The sequence below is a fragment of the Cornus florida genome, unplaced genomic scaffold, assembly GCF_030987335.1.
Source record: "Cornus florida cultivar Cherokee Brave unplaced genomic scaffold, ASM3098733v1 CherokeeBrave_3.0.0_Hap2_Chr05, whole genome shotgun sequence".
Taxonomy (NCBI): Eukaryota; Viridiplantae; Streptophyta; class Magnoliopsida; order Cornales; family Cornaceae; genus Cornus; species Cornus florida.
In genome coordinates, this window is record NW_026775575.1 from 110,399,103 (window position 1) to 110,426,074 (window position 26,972).

Genomic DNA, 26,972 nt, shown 5'->3' on the forward strand with positions numbered 1-26,972 from the left:
TTATCCGCCATGGAGGTAACTTCTGCCCCTTAGTCAATAAGTCTTTATACACTCTTTACACTGATTTTCTTCTAACCATTTGCTCGGCTTAACCAGTTGTCCTGTATATCTCTACAGACCCTGTACGGGATGATGGCTATGCAGAAACAAGTAGAGCATGTGAATGCCAAGGTCCGCGCGCTTTCTGACAGCCTTAATGCAGTGAACAAGGAGAACGATGATTTGGCTGCTTAGAAGACCGGGTTAATGGTTCAGCTTTGTAAGATTGAATAGGAGAGGGATTCGTTAAGGAAGGATATTGACTCTCTTCAGGATAAGAGGAATGCATTGCAGTTTGAAAAGAATGTCTGGCATATCGAGCGAGAATCCCTTAAGGCTGAAAAGGAAGAACTGCTACGCCTTCTGAGTGGTGAGCAATCCGCTCGAATGGCCTTTGAGAAAAGGGCCTTGGACGAGCGCAACGCTTTACTCGATACCATCAGTAGGGTAAACGGTGGTATGCTAGCTCTGCATGCTCGGTTTTCTAGAGTTGGAGCTCTCAGATATGCTCAGGGGTTCCGAGAGGGTTACGCCGATCGTGTTCCGGATGAGGGTCAGACCAGTTTTACCCCTGATAATGTTGACAAGGAACTGGATATTGACCCTCCTGGTGTTTATACCGATCCAGACTCCTCCGCTGCCGAGGGCATATTTGATGAATGCCAAGAGATTGCCTCTTCTCGGATCACTCCTACTCCTCCTGCTGCTCTGACTTTGGACATTTTTCCCCTATCCACCTTGACTCCATCTGTTATTACTACTGAAGATAACCCTCAGCAGAATGATTCTTCCAACGCTATTGAGGGTAGGACTCAACAGAACGATTCAGTCATTCACCTCGACTCTTCACCTCGTGAGGATGGTGATACCAACAATAATGAGGAGACAGCCCAGCATCATCAAGAGGCTGACGAGGCGAACGCCTCGTAGTTAGAACTCTTTTTTCTCTCTTTTTTTTAAAAAAAAAATGTACTGACTTTGGTATATTCGCCATCTTTACACATCATCTTTTTTTTGTAACTCTCTGAACTTTATTAATGAGATGGCCGACTTCTGATCAAGCTCTTTATGTAAACTTTCTCTCTCTTTTTTTTTTAGCAAGTGTTTGGCGTTCGGCCTATAGTGCCAGCTGCCACTTACTTTGCTCAGGCGCCTGGCGCTCGGCTAGAATTCCACTTGCCACTTGGCCCTTTCTTTTTCTTAGCAAGTGTTTGGCGTTCGGCCTATAGTGCCAGCTGCCACTTACTTTGCTCAGGCGTCTGGCGCTCAGCTAGAATGCCACTTGCCACTTGGCCCTCTCTTTTTCTTAGCAAGTGTTTGGCGTTCGGCCTATAGTGCCAGCTGCTACTTACTTTGCTCAGGCGCCTGACGCTCGGCTAGAATGCCACTTGCCACTTGCCCCTCTCTTTTTTTTTTTCTTAGAAAGTGTTTGTCGTTCGGCTCATAGTGCCAGCTGTCACTTACATTGCTCAGGTGCCTGGCGCTCGGCTAGAATGCCACTTGCCACTTAGCCCCCTCTTAGTGTTTGGCGTTTGGCTCATAGTGCCAGCTGCCACTTACTTTGCTTAACCTTTTAAAGAGGAGTATAATCTTTATAAATCTCAGAAACTTGTACATTCGACTGTATTCAATTAAAAATGAACAAAATTCAGTATTGAATCTCAATTTTTTATTGATAATACCTCTTCAGAGAAGTAGCATTCCAAGGCTTGTTAACCAGCCTTCCGACCATGGTTTCTAAGGTATATGCCCCCTTTCCTATGCCTTCTGCAATTCTATATGGACCTTCCCATGGTGGCATCATCTTTTTGACTATCCCCGCATTCTTTTTCAGAACCAGATCACCTGGTCTAAAGTCTCTGTGCTTTACTTTCTTATTATGGCTGTTCGCAAGTGTCTGCTGGTAGGATGCGAGCCTTACCGTTGCTGCATCTCTTTTTTCTTTTAGCAAATCGAGGTTAAACCTTAACATACTGTCATTATGCTCATGGTTCCATGCCAAGCTTCGAACAGTCGGAACTAAGTGTTCAACTGGTATAACTGCCTCGGTACCATATGCCATGGTGAATGGGCTTTCTCCGGTCGGTCGTCTAGGGGTCGTTCTGTAGGCCCATAGGACGTTTGGCAGTTCATCTAACCACCTTCCTTTCCTTTCTTCTAGCTTCTTCTTGATACAAGTAAAGATTGTTCTATTTGTAATTTCTGCCTGTCCATTAGCCTGTGGGTGACTTACTGCCGCCAGCTTTTGATTAATTTCATATTCCTCCAACTGCTCTCTTACTTGCTTACTGTCAAGGTTGGTCCCATTATTCATGACGATTGACCTCGGAACACCAAACCGGCAAATAATATTACTCCAAATGAATCGTCTCACATGAGTTTGAGTAACGCTCGGATATGGCTCTGCTTCCACCCACTTAGTAAAGTAATCTGTAGCCAGCATCACATACTTGTTCTGAGCTCGGGCAGTTGGTAGAGGACCAACTACATCCATCCCCCACTGTGTGAAAGGCCATGGTGTGGCCATTACGTGCAAGTCTTTAGGTGGTTGATGAATCAGTGGTCCGAACCTTTGGCACTTATCGCACCTTCTGGACAATTCTTCCGAATCTCGCGACATGTTCGGCCAGAAGTACCCTTGCGCCATTGCTTTGTGCGCTAAAGATCTCCCCCCTGAGTGGTTTCCACATACACCTTCATGAATAGCTCGTAGTATTTGCCGAGCCTCTGTGGGGGTAACACACTTTAAGTACAGTCCGGAAAAAGATCTTCTGTATAACTGGTTATGCATTACGGCGTACTTCGCAGCATTCGCTTTGATTTTCCTAGCCTCATCTCTTTGCTCAGGCAGAGTACCATCTTGGATGTAAGTTATGATCAGATCAATCTAACTTGGCTCATATGGAATAACATTCACTTGCCAAGGATCTGAGCCTGAAGGTTCTTCGAAAATGGATGGCTGGTTTAATATTCCCACTGGAATCACCCTTGCCAATGTTTCTCCAGAACCCGAGGCACTACACGCTAGCCGGTCGGCATCTTCGTTATACTCCCTTGGAATTTGAATAAATTCAATTTTTTCAAAGTTCGTCGCCTCCCGCACAACAGCAGAACGATATGCTTCTATCGTTTCATCCTTGGTTTCATACTCACCCCTCACCTGCCGAACAATTAACTGTGAGTCACTAAAAACATTCAAATTCCTGACCTTAAGCTCCTTGGCAAGCTTAATTCCTGCCAGCAACGCTTCATACTCTGCCTCATTGTTCGTGGCTCTGAATTCAAGCCGAAGTGCTTGGCTTAAGGCTGTACCTTCTGGCATCTGTAATTTGATCCCAATGCCTGCACCCATCTGATTGGAGGATCCATCAACGAAGAGTTTCCATAAGCAACCACGAAGATCCTCTTCCACGTCATCTGAATCACATTCAAGTAAAAAATCTGCTACCGCTTGTCCTTTGACTGCTGTTCTAGGTTCGTATGTGATATCAAATGAGCTTAACTCTATGGCCCACTTTGTCATTCTTCCTGAGAGATCTAGTTTGTGCAGGATTATTCTGATAGGGAAAGTGGTTAGAACGATGATAGGATGGGATTCAAAATAATGCCTGAGCTTTCTTTTCGTATGCACTAGCGAGAGTATCACCTGCTCTGCCTTTGAATAACGTCTTTCGGCCTCAGTCATTGTCTTGCTAACATAGAACACTGGATATTGCTTCCCTTTTGCGTAGCGGATCAGAACGCCACTTGTCGCGATGCTGGATACTCCGAGATATAAAAATAACTTTTCGCCCGATTCTGGAGCTGACAGTACCGGAAGGTTCTGCATATATTTTTTCAGATCAGTTAACGCTAGGCGCTGTTCATTCCCCCAAACCTGCCTGCCGTGGCTTTGTATTGTGTCAAAAAATGGTTTGCATCGATCTGACAATTTGGAAATGAACTGGCTCAGTGCAGCAATCCGTCCCGTAAGTGTTTGCACTTCTTTGATTGTCGTCGGCTCGACATTCTTAGTCAGAGCATCTGCTTGGGCAGGGCTTGCCTCGATGCCTCTGAGATTAACCACGTGCCCTAGGAATTGGCCTGAACTTACACCGAATGAGCACTTGGTCGGATTGAGCTTCATTCCATATCGCCTCAACACATCAAACACGTCTCGCAGATGCTTCACATGATCAGCTTTCTTCTTACTTTTTACCACCATGTCATCAATGTAAGCTTCCACTGTCTTCCCTATTTGTTCCTTAAAAATTTTGCTAATAAGTCTTTGGTAAGTTGCTCCGGCATTTTTCAGTCCGAATGGCATAACTTTGTAGCAATACGTCCCGCGTTCGGTAACGAAATAAGTTTTTTCTTCATCAGCAGGGTCCATAGGGATCTGATTATAACCTGAATAAGCATCCAAAAAGGTCAAGCGTTCATATCCAGTAGTTGCATCCACTATCTGATTAATCTTTGGCAGCGGAAGCTATCCTTCGGACAGGCTTTGTTTAAATTAGTAAAATCAATGCATACACGCCATTTCCCATTTTTCTTCTGCACAACGACCACATTCGATAACCAGTCAGGGTAGTACACTTCTCTTACAAACCCCGCATCAAGCAGCTTGTCAACCTCCTCGGCAATAATTCGGTTGCGCTCGGGGGCAAACCGTCGCTGCTTCTGCTTTACAGGTTTTGCATTGGGGTTAACGTTCAAGGAGTGACAAGATACAGAAGGATCGATCCTTGGCATGTCTAGGTGACTCCATGCGAACACGTCTGCATTTTGAGACAAAAAATCAACTAATTCCTGCTTTTCCTCCTCAACGAGTCGTTCCCCCACTCTGGTTGTCCGTTCCGGTCGGAACTGATCAATCTGCACATCAAACAAGGGTGCTTCAGTCAAGCCTACTGACTCCTCCTCCCCACTCTGCTTGGAGGGAGGCTCCTGTAATTGCTATTTCGGACTTGCTGAACGAATGGGAGCTTTCCCCTTTCCGGTATGTTTCAGTGTTACAGAATAACATTCTTTAGCTGCAACCTGGTCTCGATGAATATTAATCACTTTGGTTCCGTCCGGGCCCAGGCATCTCATTACCTGATGTAGAGTGGAAGGAACACCTTGAACTCTGTGGATCCACCCTCTGCACATCAGAAGATTGTAAGAGGGATGAATTTCAACAACCACAAAGGTTTCCATCAAAACCCTTTCGGGAGCATGTACCGCTACCTCCATCGTGCCGACGGGCTCCACTCGCTTTCCATCAAACCCTAGTAGTGGATTCCAGGTGGATTTCAGCCGATCCTGTTTGATCTCAAGCCGATCGAATGTATCTCTTGGCATGATGTTCGCACTACTTCCAGGGTCAATTAGAACTCTGCGCACCAAGCATTTGGCCACTGTCAAACTTACTACCAGCGGGTCCTCGTGAGGGATCTGAACACGTAACAAGTCTGTTACGTCAAACTTTATCTGCGTTAATGTGCTCTGTTGGTGCAGAGTGTTTACACTGCCTATCATTCTCTTCATCCGTGCCTGGCGAAGGCGTGTTCAAAGCAGTTCATCTGACTCCTCGGCAGGTTCTGGCCGACCGTGAATTGCATTGATTACTCGAACTGGTTGAGTGTTATGAGAATTCGACTTCTGATTCTTCTTCACGTGCTCCATTAGTCGGTTTTGCTCCACCGTTGGTCCTTGAATATAACTTGCGAACTCCCCTCTGGCCATCAGCATCTCTACCTGTCTCCTTAGGTTCCTGCATTCGTTAGTCCGGTGGCCAAAATCAGAATGAAATGCACAGTGCTTAGACTGATCCCTCTGTTCGAGAGGTTGTCTGATTGGTAAAGGAGGTCGGAACTTATCTTTATTTTCTTGGTACAGTCTCGCTAGGGTAACTTTCAATGGAGTAACCAGCTCTTCCTCTCTGGGCCTCTTCTCTGATTTCCACGAGGAGCGTTGCGGCTGAACCTGTTTTTGCCTGATCTTTGCTTTGGTCTTTTCTTCCGTGGATATGACGGATGTCTTCCGAGCGTTTGCTGCCTCTTCTTCTTCCAAGTGCACAAATCCATCGGCTCTTTCGTTAAGTTCATCCATAGTCTTCGGCGTGTTCACCACCAAGCTTGTGTGGAATGGGGTGCCACGGTTTATGGCCAGTATGAATGCTTGAACTGCCGTTGAAGGGTGACATTCAATAACCATGCTCTTGGTAAGGTTAAACCTGGTTAGGAAAGCCTGGAGACGTTCATCAGCATGTTGCTTCATTGTGAATAGGCTTGAAATATCATTCGCTGGACGCTTGTTTCCATAGTATTGGCTTATGAATCGATCACATAAGCTTCGGAAACTATCCACCGAACCCCTCGGCAGGTTCTTGAACCAATTCAGAGCTGGTTCGGCCAGACTCGTAGGAAAGCACTTGCACATCAAAGAGTCATTCTCAGTGTTTAGAGCCATTTTCAACTGGATGTGATACACGTGATCGATCGGATCAGTCGTTCCGTCGAACAGAATGAAAACGGGCATAGAAAATTTCCTCGGACTCGGAGCATTCAGAATCTCATCGGTGAACGGTGAATCAACCGTTCGAGCTGTTGAACGGAGTGCTTCATTTTCCTTCTAGAACCCCGCGGTTGCTCTCTGGTCAACTGATCTCCTCTCTGAGCTGTGATAGTCGAACGTCGTCATGGAAGGCCGATAGGTCGGATCGAATGACCTGTCCTCAACAAAGTCTTTGCGCCATGGAGGCATAGTTTTGTGACGATTCAACTTTGTTGCTTCACCTCGGCTGAGCGTTTCTTGATGTGGATCAAAAGCCATTGCTTCGTTTCGCCTGTTCTGGTCACGCCGTGGATCTATGTGAGTTGATCTTTCTCGATCATCAATACGGCGAAGATTTGGCGGCAAACCGTTTCGCTGGATTTCCTCGCGGTGAGGATCTACTAGATTGTTTCCAACCTCCTCACCGTGATGTGCTGCATCGGTACGTGTACCTTCTTCTCCTACCGGGAGTGGTCGTGGAATTACTGGAGCTTATTGACACTACATTTCAGTCCTTAGATCCGCATTTTTCTCTCCGGAGAGCTTCGATCATGTTCATCAACTCATCAAGTTTCACTTGCTGGACGTTCTCAACCGTATTGGAGTTGTCACCCCCTATCATGATTCCGGATCGAAGTAAAGGCATGAATTACGAACTCCGAAACAGATCTAAGCGTCACCGATGCAAACTCCGTTAGATCTGGGCTTAACTTCACCGAATCGTGATTACTGTTTGCTAGATCTGAACTTTTCTAGCTTTGAACTCACCGGATTTGACTGCAATTGAGCAAATCACAATTGCGTCGTTCCGAAGCAAATGCCTCAGAATCCACAATTAGCAAGAATTCTCTCTGAACAGACTACAATCTCACTGATCTGGATTCAACTTCCAGAAATCACACTATGTACTCACAAACTCGATTGAACTAATATGGTACTGATCGGGCTCGAATTGATCTTCGTCCTCGATTCCCACAGAAGGCGCCAATTGAAGATGCAAGAATTCGTTTCTTCTTTCTCTCTCTAAAATTCTTACCCTTCAATAGAATCCAGAAAAATTCTCCCTATTTTCCACCTGTAATGGTCTATTTGTAGGCTATTACCATTATTGTTGTTAACTGATTATATTGGGCCTATATTCAAAAGTTTTCTTCCTTCTGGGCTTGATCTTCCAACGGGCTTGATCTTCCTCGGTGGATTCCCCAGGTTCGGCCCATTCCGGGGCGCTTTGGCATGGATCCTACTTCAATTGTTCGACCCGATTACGTTCCAGCGAACTGTATCCGGCCCATGCCACTTGCTGCATCCTCAATATATATATACGTAATACCTAAAAATAACGAAATAAAAAATTATTATGTACTGAATAGTTATGACTTATGACTCATTCTATTGATCTAATAATAAAATATTAATATGAAAATTTTCTGTTGAAATAAGAATTCAAAGCCTATTATACGGTTCATCACGATTAACAATTGGGAAAATTAGTTTGATTATATGAATTTTAATAGTTAAAAATAAACAAACTACTGGAAGAGGTCATACACAATTATGATTGAGGGAAAGAAAAAAAATAATTAACATTGTAAATCCAGCAATACGATCAGTTACCCTAACGAGACTGAATTAGGTAAAAAATATATATATATATATATTTTACTAATGATTTATTGTCAAGTTTATTAAAGGTTTAAAACCTATTCAGTCCAATTAAGAACAAAATCTTAAGGGATAATAATGATTTGTTGTCACAAGCACCAATCGCACACGAGGGTTCATACTTCTTCATACCTTAGCGTTGCAGGAAAAGCCAAACTTGTGGGCCCATGTCTGCAGGCCCAAATCGAGCACCCCAATGTTGAGTCCAAAACGTGTCTTGGTGTTGGTGGGCAAGTGCAAGTCACGTGAGGCGTGAGCTCACACAACATTTCCTCTCCCCATCCGTCCCACTCTTGTCTTCAACCATTCGTCTAACCAAAAACCAAACAAACATCAGCCAGCCACAGACCTCCCTCCCTCTCTCTGTCTCTCTAGATATATCTGTAAAAATCAAACTTCTCAGATCATCAGTTATCTGATATACATCTCTCTAACACACACTCTTTCTATATATAGCTCAGTGACTACTTCAATGGCTGGTGTACTCGAAACCCTCACTGTCCCTCGTACCTCTGTTATTCCGTCGGCTACTTTGTCTCCGATCGCGAATTTATCTGTTTGTGCACTTTCTGGAAGCCGGAAATCGATCAAGTTGCCGGAATTCAGAGGCCTGAAGATCCAGTCGACTTCTTCAAGTCGCTCTGTGGCATCGTCGAGTTCGAGAGTCGTTCGCCGTGGGGGACGAATCGTTTGCGAGGCTCAAGAGACGGCAGTTGAAGGTTAGTGTCCCTCGCTTTCATTGCTCGGTTGAATCTATTGTTTTCCTTCATACACACATTTAATATATATATATATATATATATATATATGTATTGTATTGTATTGTAAATACCTATTTATATGTACCCTAATGACATTTTGAAATTGTTTTTGAACGCACATTTGATTGAGGAGAGAAATTCTTCCATTTAGGGTTTATTGTTGGTTACTTTGTGCAAATATTGACTGTTACTGCTGGTTTTTTTTTGGTGGGTGGGGGGATTTGTAGTTATGGAAGCAGTGGCTAAGGAATATTTGATGCTCTGCTAATATAATGAATTATTAATAGCTGTGAAATCATGAGGTTTAGCTAACTGTTCAACTCATTATAGTAATTGATAAATACACAGCTACTGCTCTTGCTAGATTGTTAAGTCGAGTATAATACTTTCAAAGCGAAAATGGAATAGACATTGGTAATATTGTTGTAGTTAACCAACCACAGTGCTTTGATTAAGATGGTGTTCTTTATGAAGCGCAAAACAGGAAAGAGATAGACAAGACATCAATACAGTCATAGAAACAACAAATCAACTTTTAGAAGATGATATGACCAATCTCATAGCAAGGAACAAGTAGTGAACAACCATTTGCATACACGAACAGTTGAGAGAGACACTGACAAACTTATTGGTGTATAGAATAATGATGATTCATTCATAATACTTTCTTTCCAGTGCTTTCTGTCACGGACGCAACATGGCAGTCACTCGTCCTCGAGTCTGATTCCCCTGTTCTGGTTGAATTCTGGGCTCCTTGGTGTGGGCCATGCCGTATGATCCACCCTATTATTGATGAATTGGCAAAGCAATATGCTGGGAAGCTCAAATGCTACAAGGTGAACACTGATGAGAGCCCCTCAGTTGCAACCCGATATGGGATCCGAAGTATTCCAACTGTCATTATCTTCAAGAGCGGGGAGAAAAAAGATGCCATTATTGGTGCAGTTCCTAAATCAACACTAACCACGAGCATAGAAAAATTCTTGTAGAGGTGGTAAGTATAAAAATCCATTGTGGGAATTAAGCTTCTCTTATATTTGTCTATTCTCCCTTTGGCTTATGATGTCAATAAGTCCAGTTGCTATGCTGCCTCAATAAACTCAATATGCTCCTGTATAGTTACTGAATCTACTGTATTTCTTGTTTTTCTCTTAAGATGATGTTAGTTGCCTATACCTTTCTTATATTTCTTAATGGCTCTTTTTGATTATTGAATTGCACATTGTTGCCCCCGATTCTATATGTGTGTGTATATATATATATATAATAAAGGTATTAGGTGGTCAGTAGATGTATTGATTTAGTTGGATTGACTATTGGCTTATAATATATGTTAGTTCTAGAGTGCCATTACTGCTTTTGATTGGAGGAAAGGGAAGGGGGAGGGAGGGAATAGACGAGGGATGGAGCAAGCCTACATTGTTTGGTAGGGAAAGATGGAGGAAAGGGAAGAATGGAAGGATGAGGCATCCCTCATGCCCCACCTTATTTATTCCTCTAAAATTGGACAAGATGAGAGGACAAGTATTTTATATTATGTAAAGTGCCATTAGTACCCTTCATCAAATTTTACCAACTTATATAATGAGGTTATAATGGTAAAAATATAAAAAAAGAATGGAAGGTGTCACGTTCTTCCACTCAACCAAAGAAAAAGGGGGAAGGATACCATCCTTTCCATGGATGCTTCATCCTTCATGCTCTCCCTTCCACCCACTTTTCCATATTTTTAACCAAATGAAGCATTAGAGATTCGCCCTAGACTTCTAATCTGTTATCAAGGTCCAACTTCTCCCAATAGGATCATTGTCGTCGTTGTCGTCATCATCATCATCAAAATGTTTCTTCTGAAAGAATTCTGTTATTAGGTTACTGAATGAGTCCTTGGTAAAGATGGAAACTGATGCGCAACTGACTAAAAATTTGACATTAAGGGAAGTATCCCAAAATCATGGAGTATGGAACTATATCCTTATTATATAACCATAAATATGTTTATCTAATTATTTGTATTAAAGATTTTACAGATCAGATGGATTTTTGGAATAGGCAAGAGGGAGATGGAACGCTGATACTTAAAACTTAGGATTTTATTTTACCCTTTTCATTTTTTCAGATAGGGGGAAGAGAGAGGATTGAGTGAGAAGTTGATTAATTTTTCTTTAGATTTCTTTTGTTATTTTTAATGGGTGCTAAAATTTTGAACTCTGCCAGGTGCTTGTTTGCTGATATTATTATTGCTGTTGGAAATCAATGGCAAGTCCTCTTTCCCTTTCAAGAACTGACAAGTCTAACTTCCAAAAAAAAAAAAAAAAAGATTAACAAGTCCTGACAATTTCAATAAGATAACTGAGTCCTACTTTTTGATAGATGTTTCCACATTAGTTCTAAATCTTTTGAATTTCTAGTGTTACTGTTGGTATTTTGTGATTATAAATTATTTTTTTTTTAATTTTCTTTTCAGTTTATTAGTAGTTTTTGTTTAGAAACTAAACTTTTTGTTTCCTTGCTCTTTTAATTTTCAACGAATTAATGAATATTACATTTTGACTCTAAATATTAAACTAATTTAATTGCAATTCAATTTAGAAAATCTGGTGTGTGAATTATGTTTGCCTTTGACAATTTTGCCACAAAAAATACAAATATTATTAAATTGGTCACTACAATATTAAATATATATTTTTTATTTGGAGAAACATTTAAAACATTATTATACTTCAAATAAAATATTCAAATTAAAAAATGTAATTGTTAATAAGAAAATATTAGACATGTTATATAGTCAAACAGAAACATTTGGTCGGATTATATTTATTAATTTAAGGGGCTAATTTCATAAAACCCCCACTACTTTCAATTTTTTATTATAAGCTCCCAATCTATTTTAGGAAACCCCCCTACACTTTAAAAATTGATCAAATTGCCCCCAAACCCGTGTCTGACTTGTTAACCAGGCTATGAAATGACAAATTTGACCTTACTATGTAATGTTAAATTTAAAACTAAAAATAATGTTTTAAAAATTACAAAAAGACCTTTTGTCTTATTCATCACCCCTTTCTCTCTCTAAAACTCTCTCCCCCCTCTCTCTAAAACAGAAAACAGGGCAACGACCATCCATTTTTTACGTTTGGCAAAGAGAAGGCGACCATGGTTTTCGCCGGTGAAGGAGGAAACCAGGTCACCGAGTTTAGCAGCGACTAAGATCGAGCCATTTTTGAAAAAACCTCGGTCGCATAAAGTGCCCAAAGGGCTTGAGAGAGGATGGCGACCTTTGGGTCATTGTCATCTATGGATTGCAGATCCAGCGACTTGGGTGGAGAAGAAGAAAGGCAACAATTAACGTTTGCCGAAGATATGGATCCCTGATGTAACGTTGACGGATCGTTGTTAATAGTCGATGTCCTTCGTGTTCAGCTTGATGAACTCGTTCAGGTCGATGCACCTGTCACTATCGCCGTCCACCTCCCAGATCATCATGTCCAGCTCCTCCACGGTGGTGTTGTTGCCCAGGCTGCCCATTATTGCGTGAGCTTCGACGACGAGATCTTGCAGTTGCCGTTCACGCTGAATTTCTTGAACATTTGGGTCAGGCCTTCCTCGATCTGGGCACGAGAGAAGGAGTTCAACGCCATTGATGGTGAGGCGGTGTCAATGTCACGATTCTGGTGGAGAGGTTGTTGGTTAAGTTTTGTAGATGGGTTATGTTTGGGTGAGATTGGTGCAAAGGTTTTGCAATTTGGTCTTGTGGCAAGCGTCGCCGATGTTCCCCACTTGTCACCTCGCCGCGATCTCCGTCTTCAAGTTCAATTAAGGTGTTGTGGTTGCCTTGGGCCTCATCCTTGTTTTTGGATTTTGCTTAATTTGTTGTTCAAAAGCTGAGGTCGTCGTGAAATTGCCCTTCAAGCTGGCTCTAATCAAGATGAGCCGTAGAGGGTTGCAAGGGCCTCAAGTTCAAATAGCCCTTTGTTCAGGTTCTAATCCCATCAATTTCAGTCACCTGCTTTGGAGAATTTGTAGAATTTGCGGCGATATATATATATATATATATATATAGTATTTGTATCTATTCACTCGTACTTTTGTTTTAGGGTTAGATTTTTTGATTGAACATTTGGGTTTGAATTCAGTTGTTTATTTTGTGCCGATCCTTTGGTTCGTCGACGGCGATGGTGATGAAGAGGAAGAAGACCTTTTAGGGGTATTGATGTAATTCTAAAATAATAAATATTAACTTTTAATTTAAAAATAAATCATAAGGTCAAATTTGTCATTTCACAGCCGGATTAACGGGTCAGACACAGGCTTGGGGGCAATTTGATCAATTTTTAAAATGTAGGGGATTTTTTGAAATAGGTTGGGGGTTTATGATAAAAAATTGAAAGTAGTGGGGTTTTTTTGAAATTAGCCCTTAATTTAAATATTAGCTATACTAGCCAAATTTTAGTTCTTATTTGCAAAGGTTCCAAGTAAAACATCAAGAGATTTACAACTGATGTGAAAAAATGTTTCAAAAGCAGGACTTAGTGGTCTTAGTGAAATTTGGTAGTACTTATTGGTATTTAAAAAGAAAAATAAATCTTATTCTTATTTTTCCTAAAATTATTAGCAAGGACGGTGGTTTGATTGAGAGAAAGTGAGCCAATTTTGATATAGGGCCCCTTAAATTATTGTCTGATTGATGGTGAACATTAATGTTTCTTGGAGCAGTATTTGTAGATGGTGAGAATAAGCTCTTTTCTATAATAGTTAAAATGAGCCATTGCTAGGAAAAGGTCTTGTTTCAGACCATTTGAAATTGAGCTGCTCACTAACAACCTGTCTATTAGGGCCTATAAATTCACCAAATGTGTATAAATTTAGAGGACTGAAACCCTAGGCTGATAGTATGCAAGTCTAGAAACCATAAAAACCCTAATAATAATAATAATCATAAGAACACTCCCACGGAATTACTTGAAACCGGCATCGAGGCTCTGACGCTGTTGGATCATGGACCATTTGAAGGATGAGAGGTCTTCTTGAGCCCATATTGACCTCGCGAATGTTGAATCGGAATCGAGAAGGGTTTCGAGGAGCGATCTCTTGCCATCAAACTGCCCGTCGAGAGCGACAATCTGAGGGATCGGTAACTTATCACCAAAGGCCACAACGGCTGCCTGTAGGTGATTGTAGGCCTTGAATCAGCTCTTGAATTCAGAAGCTGATCGGTGGTGTTTCCGGGATACAGAGGAAGTGGTGGATTTGTTGCTTGGGGTCTTGGTTGGTGTGGTGAGGAAGGAATTGATAGTTGCCGTTGGAAGGAAGAGAACTCAATGCAGGAGAGAGAGAAAGAGATGATAATATTATTGCTATGGGTGCTAAATATTCGGAAAAAAAAAAAGGATTAACAAGCCCTGACAATTCGAGTTTGGATTGCTACGACCCCTCTCTTGCACTGACTTATCTTCCTTCCAATGGTGACTACCAAGATTTATGTATATATAATATATTTCAAAATATGAATATATAAAAGTCGAAGATTTAAAGAAAAAAATTGAAAGAAAAAAGAGTTGATCATGATCACAAGTATATGTAATATATTTCAAAATACGAATATATAAAAGTCGGGTTGAAATTCAAGTTCGGATTCCTAGCTCCTCAACCTAAGTCCAACTCTAATTAAGTTTGGGTTGAAAATTTTCAACCCAAGCCCAACTCTAATTGTAGGAATGAAAAGTCGGTGGGGTTTGGGTTGACCCATCCAAATTGCACCCATAACCACAAGGGGGTGGGTAGATTTAAGGTTCATGTTTAAGTGGTAAATGGAGAACAACCTCTTGCCGCAGAGCAGATTGAATGGCTGGAGTACTCTGAAAGATGATCCCTTACCCTTCAACATCTTGGAGCAGTCCCACTGTGGTCAAACCAGTATCAAGGCATTAACCTCAGGCTAGAGGTTTCAAGGTTCAAGAAAAGATGATTTAAGCTCATGAGAAGGTATGGTTATGCTTATAATTGGTCACCATTCCCTCTCCACAATATGGGTACTTGAATCTACCTTGCCATATGGTATTGTATTACTGCCCCTTTGATCCAAATGAAAATCTTGAAAAAGGAAACATTGATTTAAATGTCTCTTTCTGTGAATATTTATATAGTATTAAATTGACTTCAAGTGTGGTTCCTTATTGAAATGTACAACTTGTGCATTTGAGAACATTTTGTTCAGGGCATATTAAGATGGAGCGACTTTCACTGCTTGTTTTTGGGCTAATGATGGGGTGAATTGAAGAAAATATTTGGGAGGAAGTGGGAGAACCTAGATGTTGCAAATCAGTTCAGTAGCCAAAGCAGTGTTTACTTTGCCAAGTGATTTCTGGTGTCTCTTTGTTTTGATAGTCAGTCTATGTTATGATGGTAGTTTTTGGTGCGTTTTTGATTAATCAGGTACTTGGCTCTCCTTCCCTTCTCAAAATACTTTACGGTGTTGGATTGTCATGGTTTTTCAATTGGTTGAACGGTTTTGTTGAGTAGGTTGGTAGGGCACCTGAAAATGTGTGTCATTCCCTCGCGCCATTCCCTTACATAGGGTGCTTGAAGGGAAAGACCGATATAAACCTAACCATTGTTATTATTTTACATGTGTGTGTTCCGAGTCTTCATGTTTGTCATCGTATCAAGCAATGAACCAACTTCAAAATTGGAAGTGGAGTGATTTCTTTCTCGGTTCTCTAACTATACTTCTTCTAAGGATTGAGAACATAATTGAACTTTACAGGGGGTTTGTCGGTCCTCTTGTACAAATAATGTTGAAGGTTAGATACCTACCCAATCTACTTCCAATACATTCGATTAGTAATCCGTCACCGGAATTATTAGAATTATTTTCAGTTTTGGCTACCGGTTCCAGCACAAGTTGAACAGTTGAACCAAGAAGCTCAATACCGATGGTTATGAGAAGTTTGATGGTTGCCAATGCAGTCAGTGACTACTTGGACTTGTAGAGTTGTAGTAGAGTAATACTTCCTGTCACAGGATGAACTAAAAGTTGAAGCATTCTTCGAGGAAATAAAAATAAAAGGGAACATAAACCAATTTGAATTGTGTGATGGTATGCACTAGTGGACCATACCATACCTTCTAGGCATGTTTTCATATCATCTACAGTTTTGACTTTTGGTTACATTATTGAAATGTCACTTTTCATCATCGTGATACCAACCGGTATGCTATTTTGTTTACTTTATATAAGGGCAAATATAGTATTTTTGAAATTTTTATAAGGTATTCGATTTCAAGAAGATAATCCTTCCTGTATGAATTTATCGAGCCAAACTGAGGTGGTCCAAGAACTCAATCATGGAAAACATGAAGATAGGGATTTAGTTGAACAAAAAAATTGACCAATAATAACCCAAAATTCAACTACTTCATGAATTTTTTCCTGGGCGATTTATTTATTATATGAATTCAGCTAAAATTTGAAAAAGAAAAACACGTGAAAACAAAACTTTATAAATTTGTGGAAATTTAATATTCAACTAGAATTGCTATTGGAATATTTATGACAAAGCTAAGATAATATTCACAGGGAGAGAATATTACAATGTAAATCAAGAGACACTAAAATCATTTTACAAAAAAGTGAAAAATAAAGTGTATTCATCACCTATTCATAAAATTAATAACCACATGTTAATGTGAAACTGGCTAAATCATATTTCAGGATTAAAACTTGCATGGAAAAATTACAGCAAGGACACGCCACGCCATGTGCTTAGCGGCCAAACTCTGTTGCGTACGTGCCATGGCTGATTTGACCATCCACATCACTTCATACGTGGCTGCCTTATCCTTGAAAAAAATTCTTCCGACATATTTGGTCACATCAAAGTTGTGCACAAAAGTACTCCGTATTTATCAATTTTGAGAGCATTCTCACTGAGATTTCATGCACTCATCGCATTTTATTACATCGCTGATTGAAAACTACGGGTGACATACATATTTTCCGGATAGGAGCAAGTCTTCTTGAAATATGACGCTGACCTCACACTATTGCGATCCAACAAGGCAACAATAATAATGAGGTCTCAATCTGAATAAGAATGCCATCATTGTAGTTTCCCCCCTACTGATTTTTTTATTTTACTATTATATACTAATAATTTTTCCTTCTTTTTTTTTTTTTTAATTATATAGTTATGAAATTATAAAAAAAAATCCCACTATACCCTTCCCACACTACAATTTCTTGGGTCCATTCAGGGATGGAACTGAACAAATATGTAAATGGGACAGCCTTTAACAATATTGAGATTAAAAAATATATATGTATATTAAACCTGGGCAATAGTAATTTTTTTATTTTTTATAATTTCAATGAGGATAGTATTAAAATTTTATAGATATATAATTCAAATATAGAAAAAAGTTAAGTATATGATACTAAAAATAAAAATTGAGCTATGCTCGGTCAGAGTATTCAAAATTTTCTTTGGAATAGTTGTTCTTGGATTCATTTTTTGCCCTGTGTATTAAAAACAACGAGCAAAAATTGTGTTTTCGCTAATGTGCATATAGTCATCACCTAATTCTCTTTTATTCTTCTTCTTTTGCTTCAAAATAATAATAATAATTAAGAAAAGAAAAGAAAAGAAAAAAAAAACTATGATTTTAAGATTCTGTTATTCAGTGCATGCACCACATGAGTTGATTAATTTGTTAATATAAGTTGGTTGGATTAATATCAAAGAGTGTTTGGAAAAAAAACAAAAAAAAGAAAAAAAGAAGAAGGTGATAAATGGTATCGATCCAATAAAGTACCCTATAATATTATGGTTTCAATTTCAATTTGTCAAATCTTCTTAGCTGATCCTTGCGAGAGATGTGGAAGCCTTGTGCCGCCATGCTCGTTTTTCAACTGTGACTGAATTTGCAACACAAGATTCGAACAATAATCATCACCCGTCCTATGATCTATATATATAATATACTTATACATATATATAATATACTTGTACATCATCAATCTTCTTCTTGCACAGTCAGATGCCGGTTGATAAACAAAGCAGTCGCATTCTTCTGGACGGTCAATTCCTGGTTTTTATAATTTGATCCATCTGCCCCACGTCAGGGTTATGTGTAAAACTTCTGGATAATGCTACCATGGAATTCGATCAAATAAAGAAAAATTATCACGAGGAAGTTGTCACGCTTACATAAAATTATTCTAGGATTCATCATTCATCACTTGTATTTATGATAAATATTTTTACTATTTGCAGTAAAATTTATTATAACATGCATTAAAAGTTCCACAATTAAATAAATATATGAATAATGAATGACTAGTGAGTAGTGACTAGTTAGTTTATATTGTTATTCAATTAAATAATAAATTTATATATATAAATTTGAGATTATTTTTTCATAAAAGAGATTTTTTTTTTTTTTAACTATCGTCCAAAAAATTTCTTGGGAACAATCCCAAGAAAATTTGAACTCTCCACCTCCAGGCTATTTAATACCTTCATAAATATATTTTAATAAGAAAAATAATTTTAAATATCTCAATGAGAAAAAGAAATACTGAAACAAGTTATTGTTAGTGAATTTATGGATCTAATTAGAAAATTTTATAAAAGGTAAGAGTTTATTATTATTTTATTATTTTTTGGTAAGAGTTTATTGTCCTGCTAATAATTTCATAGGAAATTTAGTTAGTAGTTTATCATATTCCTTGCTGTAGAAAGTCCAACTGTTAATTGATGAGAAGATAACGGTTACACGGGTACACACAATCACATCTCTCTCGGGTCAAACATCTTCGCGCGTCGAAGATTGTACGTATTTACGAGTGTATAAATCCAAGTATGCATAGCATATACGAGGGCCGTTAGGCTCTTTAATTGTATATATAAATATAACGCCCAAAACCGGATCCGATACTCATCTGCTCCGCTATTCACTCTGCACCATTCCCCTCTCTCTCTCTCTAAAAGTTTTCTCTCTCTAATATCGCAGCGGCGATCCCTTATTCGAGACCTTGTAGAAATTCCCTCTCATTAACATTTCTCTCTCTCTACAGCGATTTGTTTGCCATTGAAGTTTACATTTAGAAGCCTGAAGAAATATCAGATCTTGTTTATTTTTCTCTGAGCTGTCTTATATATTGGTATGTACACATTCTATATGTTCTTGAATCTCCCTCTTTTGTGCTTTACTGTTGTTGCTTCTTTTTTATTATGTTAATGTATGAAATATTGGTATATACACATTATATGTTCTTGAATCTCTCACTCTCTCTTGTACTTAACTGTTGTTTTTGTTTTTTTTTTTTTATTATTATTTTGATTATGTTGATCTATGAAATTTATTTGCTTTATTTGTCATTCAGTGAAAGATTGTATATCAAATTTGCATTTTTTTGTTTTTGTTTTGTTGTTAGATCTCTTTTAATGCATGGAAATTAGGTCTTTTTTCCTCGAGAAAATATTGTGAAATTCGTTATATTCTCTTTGGCCTCTCGGAAAATATGTCCCTCTGAGAGGGAAGGAAAAGAAAATGAGATTTTGGCTAATGCTAATCTAGGCATTACATTTTTTGTGCGCTGTTGATTTACAAAACCCTCCTTTTCATGAAAACTGAGAAGATAAAGGAAGGAAGAGGAAAGCAAAGCGATAAATCATCGGAATATATAGTTGCCCAACATTGTACCGAACAGAGAATCGATTTTCCTGTAATTTAAACCAAAGCTAGTCCATCTAATTTTTTTTTTTTTTTTTCTTTTTCTTTCTTTCTTTTAAGAATATTTGCTATAGAAATTTGGCTCAATACATAATTATGAATGATATTGGGTAATTTTGGGACTTGGGACAACTCAAACCTTTTCCCTAGATCTTTTTGAGTTTTTGCTAGATAATTGTTTCGTTAGCTACTTTTGTTTTGTATTATAGTGGGAAAAAGTCTTAACACCTTAAAAGGAATGACAAATTTTACAGTAGAGAGTTTAGGAGAATTCAAAAGAGTGCCAATTTACCTTTTAGTTCATATATTTCACCGATTTCATCAAATTCATAACTCAGTGATTTTCATGTGATTTTCTTACCACCACAATTTACAGAAATTGCGGTGAAGAATATAAATTATGTAAATTATTGTTCATGATCATAGAAAAGCACTATGGATGCTGTTAGGAAGTATTTTACTTATTAAAAAAAAAAAAGGGAAGTATTTTATTCGTTTTGAGTACTTGACTTAAACTTATTGTTTATCTGAAAGTACTCGACTCCAGAACAAAGATTTTACAAAGTACATGCTATAATTTGAAATAGTCCCTCCCTCCCTTGGCTTCACAATCTGACCAAAATTTACCAGCAATTTTTTTATATCTGCTTACTAGATCTGTTATTTGGACCATTCAACAAGTTTTTATCATCCTATAGGGCCATGTTAGAGCATTCACCTCCCAACAATTTTAAACTTTTTATTTGCATGACCAATATTCGGCACTTGACTATGCAACATAAAACAGCCAAGTTTCTTGCATATTTCTAGAAAATAAGAACATTTCAAACTTTTGATGATTTTTTAATGTTGCAGCAATTTAGGAATGCGTTTCTAGAAGGTCAAAGAATTATAAGTAAACCTTAGATGATATTTATTTGTTTATTATTATTATTATTATTATTATTTAAGATGTTATTTATTTCTTTATACCAAAGGTTCTGTATAGATATGTATGCATGAATAAGATATATGTTAGAAATGTATGCATGGATAGGATATGTTAGCAGCAGTTATTTTAAAACAATCTCACCTTGTAAGTATAATTGTGTGTGAGTGTGAGAGAGAGAGTCACAAACCCAATCTAGTACATACTGCTGGTACTCTATTGGTCATCTGTTACCTTTATACATTTGATTGAAATTGGAAATGGTAGGGCCCGCCCTAATGTTCTATTCCATTAGCATCGGTGATTATTCCATTTTATATGCGTTGGTGGATGGGGTACCTTCGCCTTTTTTCTACCTTTAATTTATCCTGAAGCCAGTCTGGCGGATAATATTGCTATCCTTTTGTCACTTCGAATAACCCAATGGTATAATAATTAAAATAAATAAATAATAAGCTCCATTATTTCTTATGTTTGTGTGTATTTATGTGCCCGGGTAATTTTGTGTTGATAACTCTAGTTTATGAGGGTTTGTGGCATCTCTGAACTTGATGTAGGGACACTTCCATGATTCCATCCATTCATACATGTAACACTAGTTATTCTATTTTATTAATACATGTTATCTTGTTATCTAAATAATCTAGCTTCACACTCACGCAGGCATAGAAATAACTATGCTATGTAAATGCTCTTATCGTCTTAGGTTAAAATAAATTTGTCTGTGGGATGATCCATTTTCTATCTTCGGTCCAATTGTCTCGATATTTAGGTCTGTTTTCTGAAAAGTCTCCATTTTTGAAGCAGAGCTCATGGCATTTGAACAAAACTTCCAAGAACCTACAGCGCATCTTGAATCCGATGGAGATGTTTTGCTAAAGCAAAGATGGAAGGCAATTTCAGCTCCAACAACGGTTTCTGAAAATGTGAATGGCTGCTTTGAGTGCAATATCTGCTTAGATTCTGCACAGGACCCTGTGGTCACCCTATGCGGTCATCTTTACTGCTGGCCTTGCATTTACAAGTGGATCCATGTCCAAAGCAGTTCCCCAGAATCACATGAGCAGCCCAAGTGCCCTGTCTGCAAAACTAACATCTCTGATTCTTCCCTAGTGCCACTATATGGCCGTGGGGAGTCCGATGCCAAGAGGCCCCAGTTGGATCTGGTGATACCCCGCAGACCACCTGCTCTTGGGGTGCACACCCTGGTAACTTCCATGGCTTCCCATCCAAATCAACATTTGCATCCCAATCCTTTCCAGTCACAGCCTCAGCCTTTTAATCACCAACAATACTTCCCTCACCCTTATGGGAATCATGCCTCCATGGCATCGTCTAACTTTGGAGGCGCTGCAATGACTAGAGTTTTCAGTCCAACGGTTGGGATGTTTGGTGACATGGTATTTTCTAGGATGTTTGGGAGCTCGGATACAAGTTTATTCACGTATCCTTATCAGAATTCTTACCCTGTCACGGGAGGTGGCAGCCCTAGGATGAGAAGGCAGGAAATGCAGGTTGACAAGTCTCTTAACCGAGTATCCATCTTTCTTTTTTGTTGCTTCGTTTTGTGCCTTCTCTTGTTCTGAGTGACTATTTTCTTCACACTGTATAGCTGTAAAAATTATGGGATAAAACTCCCGAACAGTCACCGATAGATCAGAGTTATATATATATACTATCATGTAATTATTACTAATGTTGTATAATTCATTTTATTCCACACCTACATCACTCTGTAGACATTTTATGTTGAAGAACAAAAGAAGGGATCATTGTGCTGCACCTTCATCACTCTTACGTAGGCATTATTATACATTTTTCGATCTTCCCTTTGACTAATGGACTCGCCATCTAGATGCTATAACATATATAATAATTCTGTGTGAATTTATATGGTTTCCAATTCGATTTTGCACACAGCATTTTTATGATTTCCAATTCGACTATATATATTCAAGATCACTGTAGATAGGAATTAGGATTACATCCAAGATACTGTCATGGCTTTATGTGATGGTAAAGCAAATCGTTCATGGTCTCACATCCTCTTTATTTTTTCCATTGCTTTTTAACTTTTCTTTAAGGTCCTTAATTTTTATTTTATTTTATTTTTTTTTCCCTCCTTTCAAGAATACCAGAGGTTTTCTAATGGATGACCATCATGATCCAGGGGAATAAAGTTAGGCTGATCTTCTACTTTGAAAATGGTCACAACGGACGGTTGAGAGTTCAAAATAGTTATAAATAGAGAGATTTTTCTGATCAGAAGATGATCTATTATATATATATATATATATATATGTATATATTCTCTCATACAATTTGACGAGCACTATTCTTCCACACTAGTGTTTAAAGAACTAATAATATCCTATGGTCCCTAATGATTATGCTTTATTTTTGCACCATTTGATGGCTGATTGGGTAGTTTTTTTATTGTCTGGTAACCTTTAACTTATTCTTCCTCCCACTCTATCACTCTATTAATGGATGATTGTTGTTGAAGGAATGGAATAAAGTTGGAAGTTTCTTTGTAATTTTCATACGATGCTTTTCTTATTATGGCCCATCATTTCATTTTCTTTTTCTCTGTCTTTGCTAGCTTTTATCATGGTGAGAAAAGTTCAAAGAAGATAAAAAAACATGAAGAGGATGGCAATTATGGGTTCAAATTAGGGTGAGCATACTTGTGGCTTTATTAGCCAGAAAGAAACTCGTGGCATCTAGAGTTGGCACAGAGTAAAGAAACAATATTTCATCTTCAATATATATATATATATATATATACACACACTAGTACAATGGTACGTGAGTAAAATGCAATTTAAAATTAATATTTAACAAAATAAAACATAATTAGCAAAATTTTAAAAGGATTGATGAACATAAAATTGACAAGGTAAAAGAGATAAATATAATAATTATTAATTAAACTTTTTAATAGGAATTCAATTATTGATGTGTATTTTCAAACTCCTAAAACAATATCAAAATCAAAGACTATTTTTTTATTATTATTATTATTACAATTCACTTATACATATTTTAGTAATGAATAACATTCAACAAGTCCATGAATATAATTATTGAATATTTTATTTATGTACTAAGACGTATGTATTTCTTTTTTTATATATTTTCTTGTCTAATTAGAGAGACTAAATTATTTATTTTCTTCATATATTTTCTTGTCTAATTAAAATAATTAACAAAATTCTAAAATGATCAATGAACATAAAATTGACACAAGGTAAGAGAGATAAATATAATAATAATTATTTAAACTTTTCAATAGGAATTCAATTATTGATAGGTGTATTTTCAGTTAAAACAATATCAAAATCAAGACTATTATTTTTTATTATTACAATTCACTTATACTTATTTTAATAATGAATAATATTCAACAAGTCAATGAATACAATTATTGAATATTTTATTCATCTACTAAGAAGTATATATTTCTTTTTGGGTAAAGTACATTGACACCCCCTGAGGTTTAGGAAAAGGACAAGCAGAGGAAAGTTAGCCTGTTTTTGGACAATGACACCTCTTCAAGTTTGAAAAATGAACAAAGAAACCCTGAAGATGGTTAATTGACCTTATTACCCTTTCAAATAAAATTAACATTTTAATTGACTTAAATACCCTTTGATTAAACCCAAACCCGAAACCAAACCCGAACCCAAACCCGCCTGTGTATGTTATACAGTTCACCAGAGGAGAGAGAAGGGAGATCAGACGGATGGTGGTTGTGGCCGCGGTGGTGGGGTAGAGAGAAGGGGAAGAGAGGGGGCGGCCATAGTTGAAGAGATGAGGTGAAGAGGAGAGAGAGGAAGAAGATATGAGAGAGATTGTGGTGATGGCTGCGACAGTGGGGGTGGCGGCGATGACTGCGACAGTGGCGTTGAAACCCAGAAGCATCGGGGAAACCCTGAAATTGCCGGCGAGGACTAAGCTCTGATGAAGATGCGGCCACGGACTGAACAGTGTGGCAAAGTTTAGAAACCGAGCAATAAGAGACCGACGAGCAGAAACAATCCGACGAGGACCAAGCTCCAATGACGACAAGGTTCAGATGAGCACAGTCCGGCGACCGTCACCTGCAAGGCCGAGGAGGCTGAAGTGGACATCACCTCTGCCGTCCGTTTTGAGTCCAATTAGAGCCCTTTCCGTGCAAAGATGAGAATTGGGGATGGTAATGTGCACAGATGAGGGAGTGATATATGTGTGTGTGTGTGTGCGCGTGTGTATAGAGAGAGAGGGGAAGAGGGTGGTGGTGGCGGCGGCACCAATCTCATTCTCAAATCTTCCCTGCAAGCTCAAACATCAACTCTCTACCGTTGTCAAGAATCAAAGACACCGGTGTGGGGAACGTCTCTGTCAATCCCGGTCAAACCCCGCTTGTCCGAGGCCGAGTTCGCCGCCCGAACCGAGGCTGAGCTCCGGCGAGGTCGAGGAGGTGGCAGTGGCAAAGCTCCTTTTCGACGTCTTCTTTAGTGGGTGGTGATTATGGAGGTTGGGGGTTGGTGGAGATTAGGGCAGTGGTGACTGGTTGTTAGTGTTTGTATATATATATATATATATATAAGTATATATGAAAAGGGTATTTTGGCCATTTAAGTTTTAAATATTTTATAATTAAATTTAATAAAATAGTGAAGGGTAAAATGGACTTTTCACTTGATTTAAGGCTCTGTTTGGAGGGCAAATTTCACAAGGGGGTGTGTTTGTCCAAAAACAAGCCAACTTTCCTCTGTTTGTCCTTTCCTCAAACCTGAGGGAGTGTCTTTGTACTTTACCCTTTCTTTTTATATATTTTCTTGTCTAATTAGAAAGGCTAAATTATTTATAATAAAAACTCATAATAAATAAATAATTTATGTTAGAGTTTTATAGAAACTCTTTTAAATACTCGTTTTATATTAATTAATAAATATTTTTTATATTAATAAATAAATATTAAACTACTGAAACATTTTATACTTTTAATAATAATATAGATATAGTGTATATATTTTAATTATGAGGAAAAATTTTATAGTATAATTGATTGAGTCCAACAAGATATTTTTTGCAAAAAGTCTAACCAGAATTGAAAAATGTTATATTTGATCGAGTCCGAAGGCTTCTCTTTCAAAAACAGAGGATTTAGATGGGCTTAGGAGACTTGCAGCAGATTGGGGTCTGCCACCTCTGTTTTAGACTTTTAGTGTGGTCCTCGTGGTATTATCTTTGTGAGCAATGAGAAGGTACAAGGGAACCAATCTCCTCGGACCAGAATCCTCTCCTGTGGAACAGGAGAATCTGTTCTTTCCGGTTTCCACTCTTTAAGCACTGTAGCGGTGGTAAAAAAGGCCAAACAGAACTTTAGGTAAAAACAGGTATACACACAGAGACATATACGAAAAATACACACACACATACGTATTGAAACTCAAATTTAAGCAGCAAATTGGAATTTCCAAAACAAATTTAGCGCCTCTTCTTCGAATCTTCGTCCTTCTCCTTTCGACCTAGAAAATGAAGGGTAATTTGGAAAATTTTTTAATGTGAAGGATATTTCAGTAAATTCCTCCAAATATTTAATATATACAAATATATATACAATATAATATATACATACACTAACATATATACTACAAATACAGAAAGTAATCACTAAGGGTAACTTTTTCGGCGCCAAATTTTTTTAGTGACGTGGCGCTATCTGGGCCACAGATCAGAACCGACGGGACAGGAACAGGAGAGGATTCCTGCCCCAATCTCCTTACCCTCATACTGCACGAGTGGGACCCATACATGATATATACATATATATATATATTCCCAAGGGTTGAGCAATGTATTAATGTTAGTAAACTTTACCAGGTCCATAAACAACCTAAAAAGGCCATTGGGCCAGAACCAAAAAAATGGCATTACTCCATTACTCCATTTAGACACAAATTGTCCAACAACTAAACCCACTAACTACCATTAGAGCCAATCCCAATTCAATCCCATTTTAGTAACGTTAATCTCTTCTCCGGTGTCTCAAGCCACTCCATACATGATATTCACTTGAGAAATTGTACAGTTACCCGTAGAATTATTATTATTATTATTATTTTTATTACATACATAAATATTCATTTGCACTTTTCATTTGAGAAGATATTAGACTCACTTTTTTTAGTAAGTGGTTTCCTTTCATTGTAAGTGAGGTGGACAAGGGAGTGTTAATCCATGTGTTGTTTTACCCCATTACATGGTGCATGTCAAAATGGCTCATTAGAAGCAAATATTTCATGTTACAGGTAAAATCTCTTTCTCACAAATAATTGTAT

The 26,972-nt window shown here is 38.2% G+C and overlaps 4 protein-coding genes across 5 annotated transcripts; 2 read left to right on the forward strand and 2 right to left on the reverse strand.

Moving 5' to 3' along the window:
- Positions 1–1,612: 1,612 nt before the first annotated feature.
- Positions 1,613–3,562, reverse strand: LOC132309960 (uncharacterized). Its single transcript, XM_059808208.1, has 2 exons — positions 3,026–3,562; positions 1,613–1,660 (listed from the first exon to the last, which is right to left on the reverse strand). The coding sequence occupies exons 1-2, from the start codon at positions 3,560–3,562 to the stop codon at positions 1,613–1,615; spliced, it is 585 nt and encodes a 194-aa protein (XP_059664191.1).
- Positions 3,563–4,421: 859 nt separating this feature from the next.
- LOC132309961 (uncharacterized) lies at positions 4,422–5,550 on the reverse strand. The gene is made up of 3 exons (XM_059808209.1): positions 5,119–5,550; positions 4,601–4,896; positions 4,422–4,428 (listed from the first exon to the last, which is right to left on the reverse strand). Exons 1-3 carry the CDS (start codon positions 5,548–5,550, stop codon positions 4,422–4,424), a joined length of 735 nt encoding a protein of 244 aa, XP_059664192.1.
- Positions 5,551–8,517: 2,967 nt separating this feature from the next.
- LOC132308541 (uncharacterized) lies at positions 8,518–10,196 on the forward strand. Its single transcript, XM_059806648.1, has 2 exons — positions 8,518–8,939; positions 9,657–10,196. The coding sequence occupies exons 1-2, from the start codon at positions 8,693–8,695 to the stop codon at positions 9,968–9,970; spliced, it is 561 nt and encodes a 186-aa protein (XP_059662631.1). The 5' UTR covers positions 8,518–8,692; the 3' UTR covers positions 9,971–10,196.
- An 8,708-nt stretch (positions 10,197–18,904) lies between these two features.
- On the forward strand, positions 18,905–22,369 carry LOC132308540 (E3 ubiquitin-protein ligase RMA1H1-like). Of its 2 annotated transcripts, none has more exons than XM_059806646.1 (2): positions 18,905–19,143; positions 21,451–22,369. In XM_059806646.1, exon 2 carries the CDS (start codon positions 21,456–21,458, stop codon positions 22,227–22,229), a length of 774 nt encoding a protein of 257 aa, XP_059662629.1. In that variant the 5' UTR covers positions 18,905–19,143; positions 21,451–21,455; the 3' UTR covers positions 22,230–22,369. The 2 variants fall into 2 exon arrangements, with proteins under 2 accessions (XP_059662629.1, XP_059662630.1); XM_059806647.1 differs by lacking the exon at positions 18,905–19,143 and adding an exon at positions 20,698–21,232.
- Positions 22,370–26,972: the final 4,603 nt, after the last annotated feature.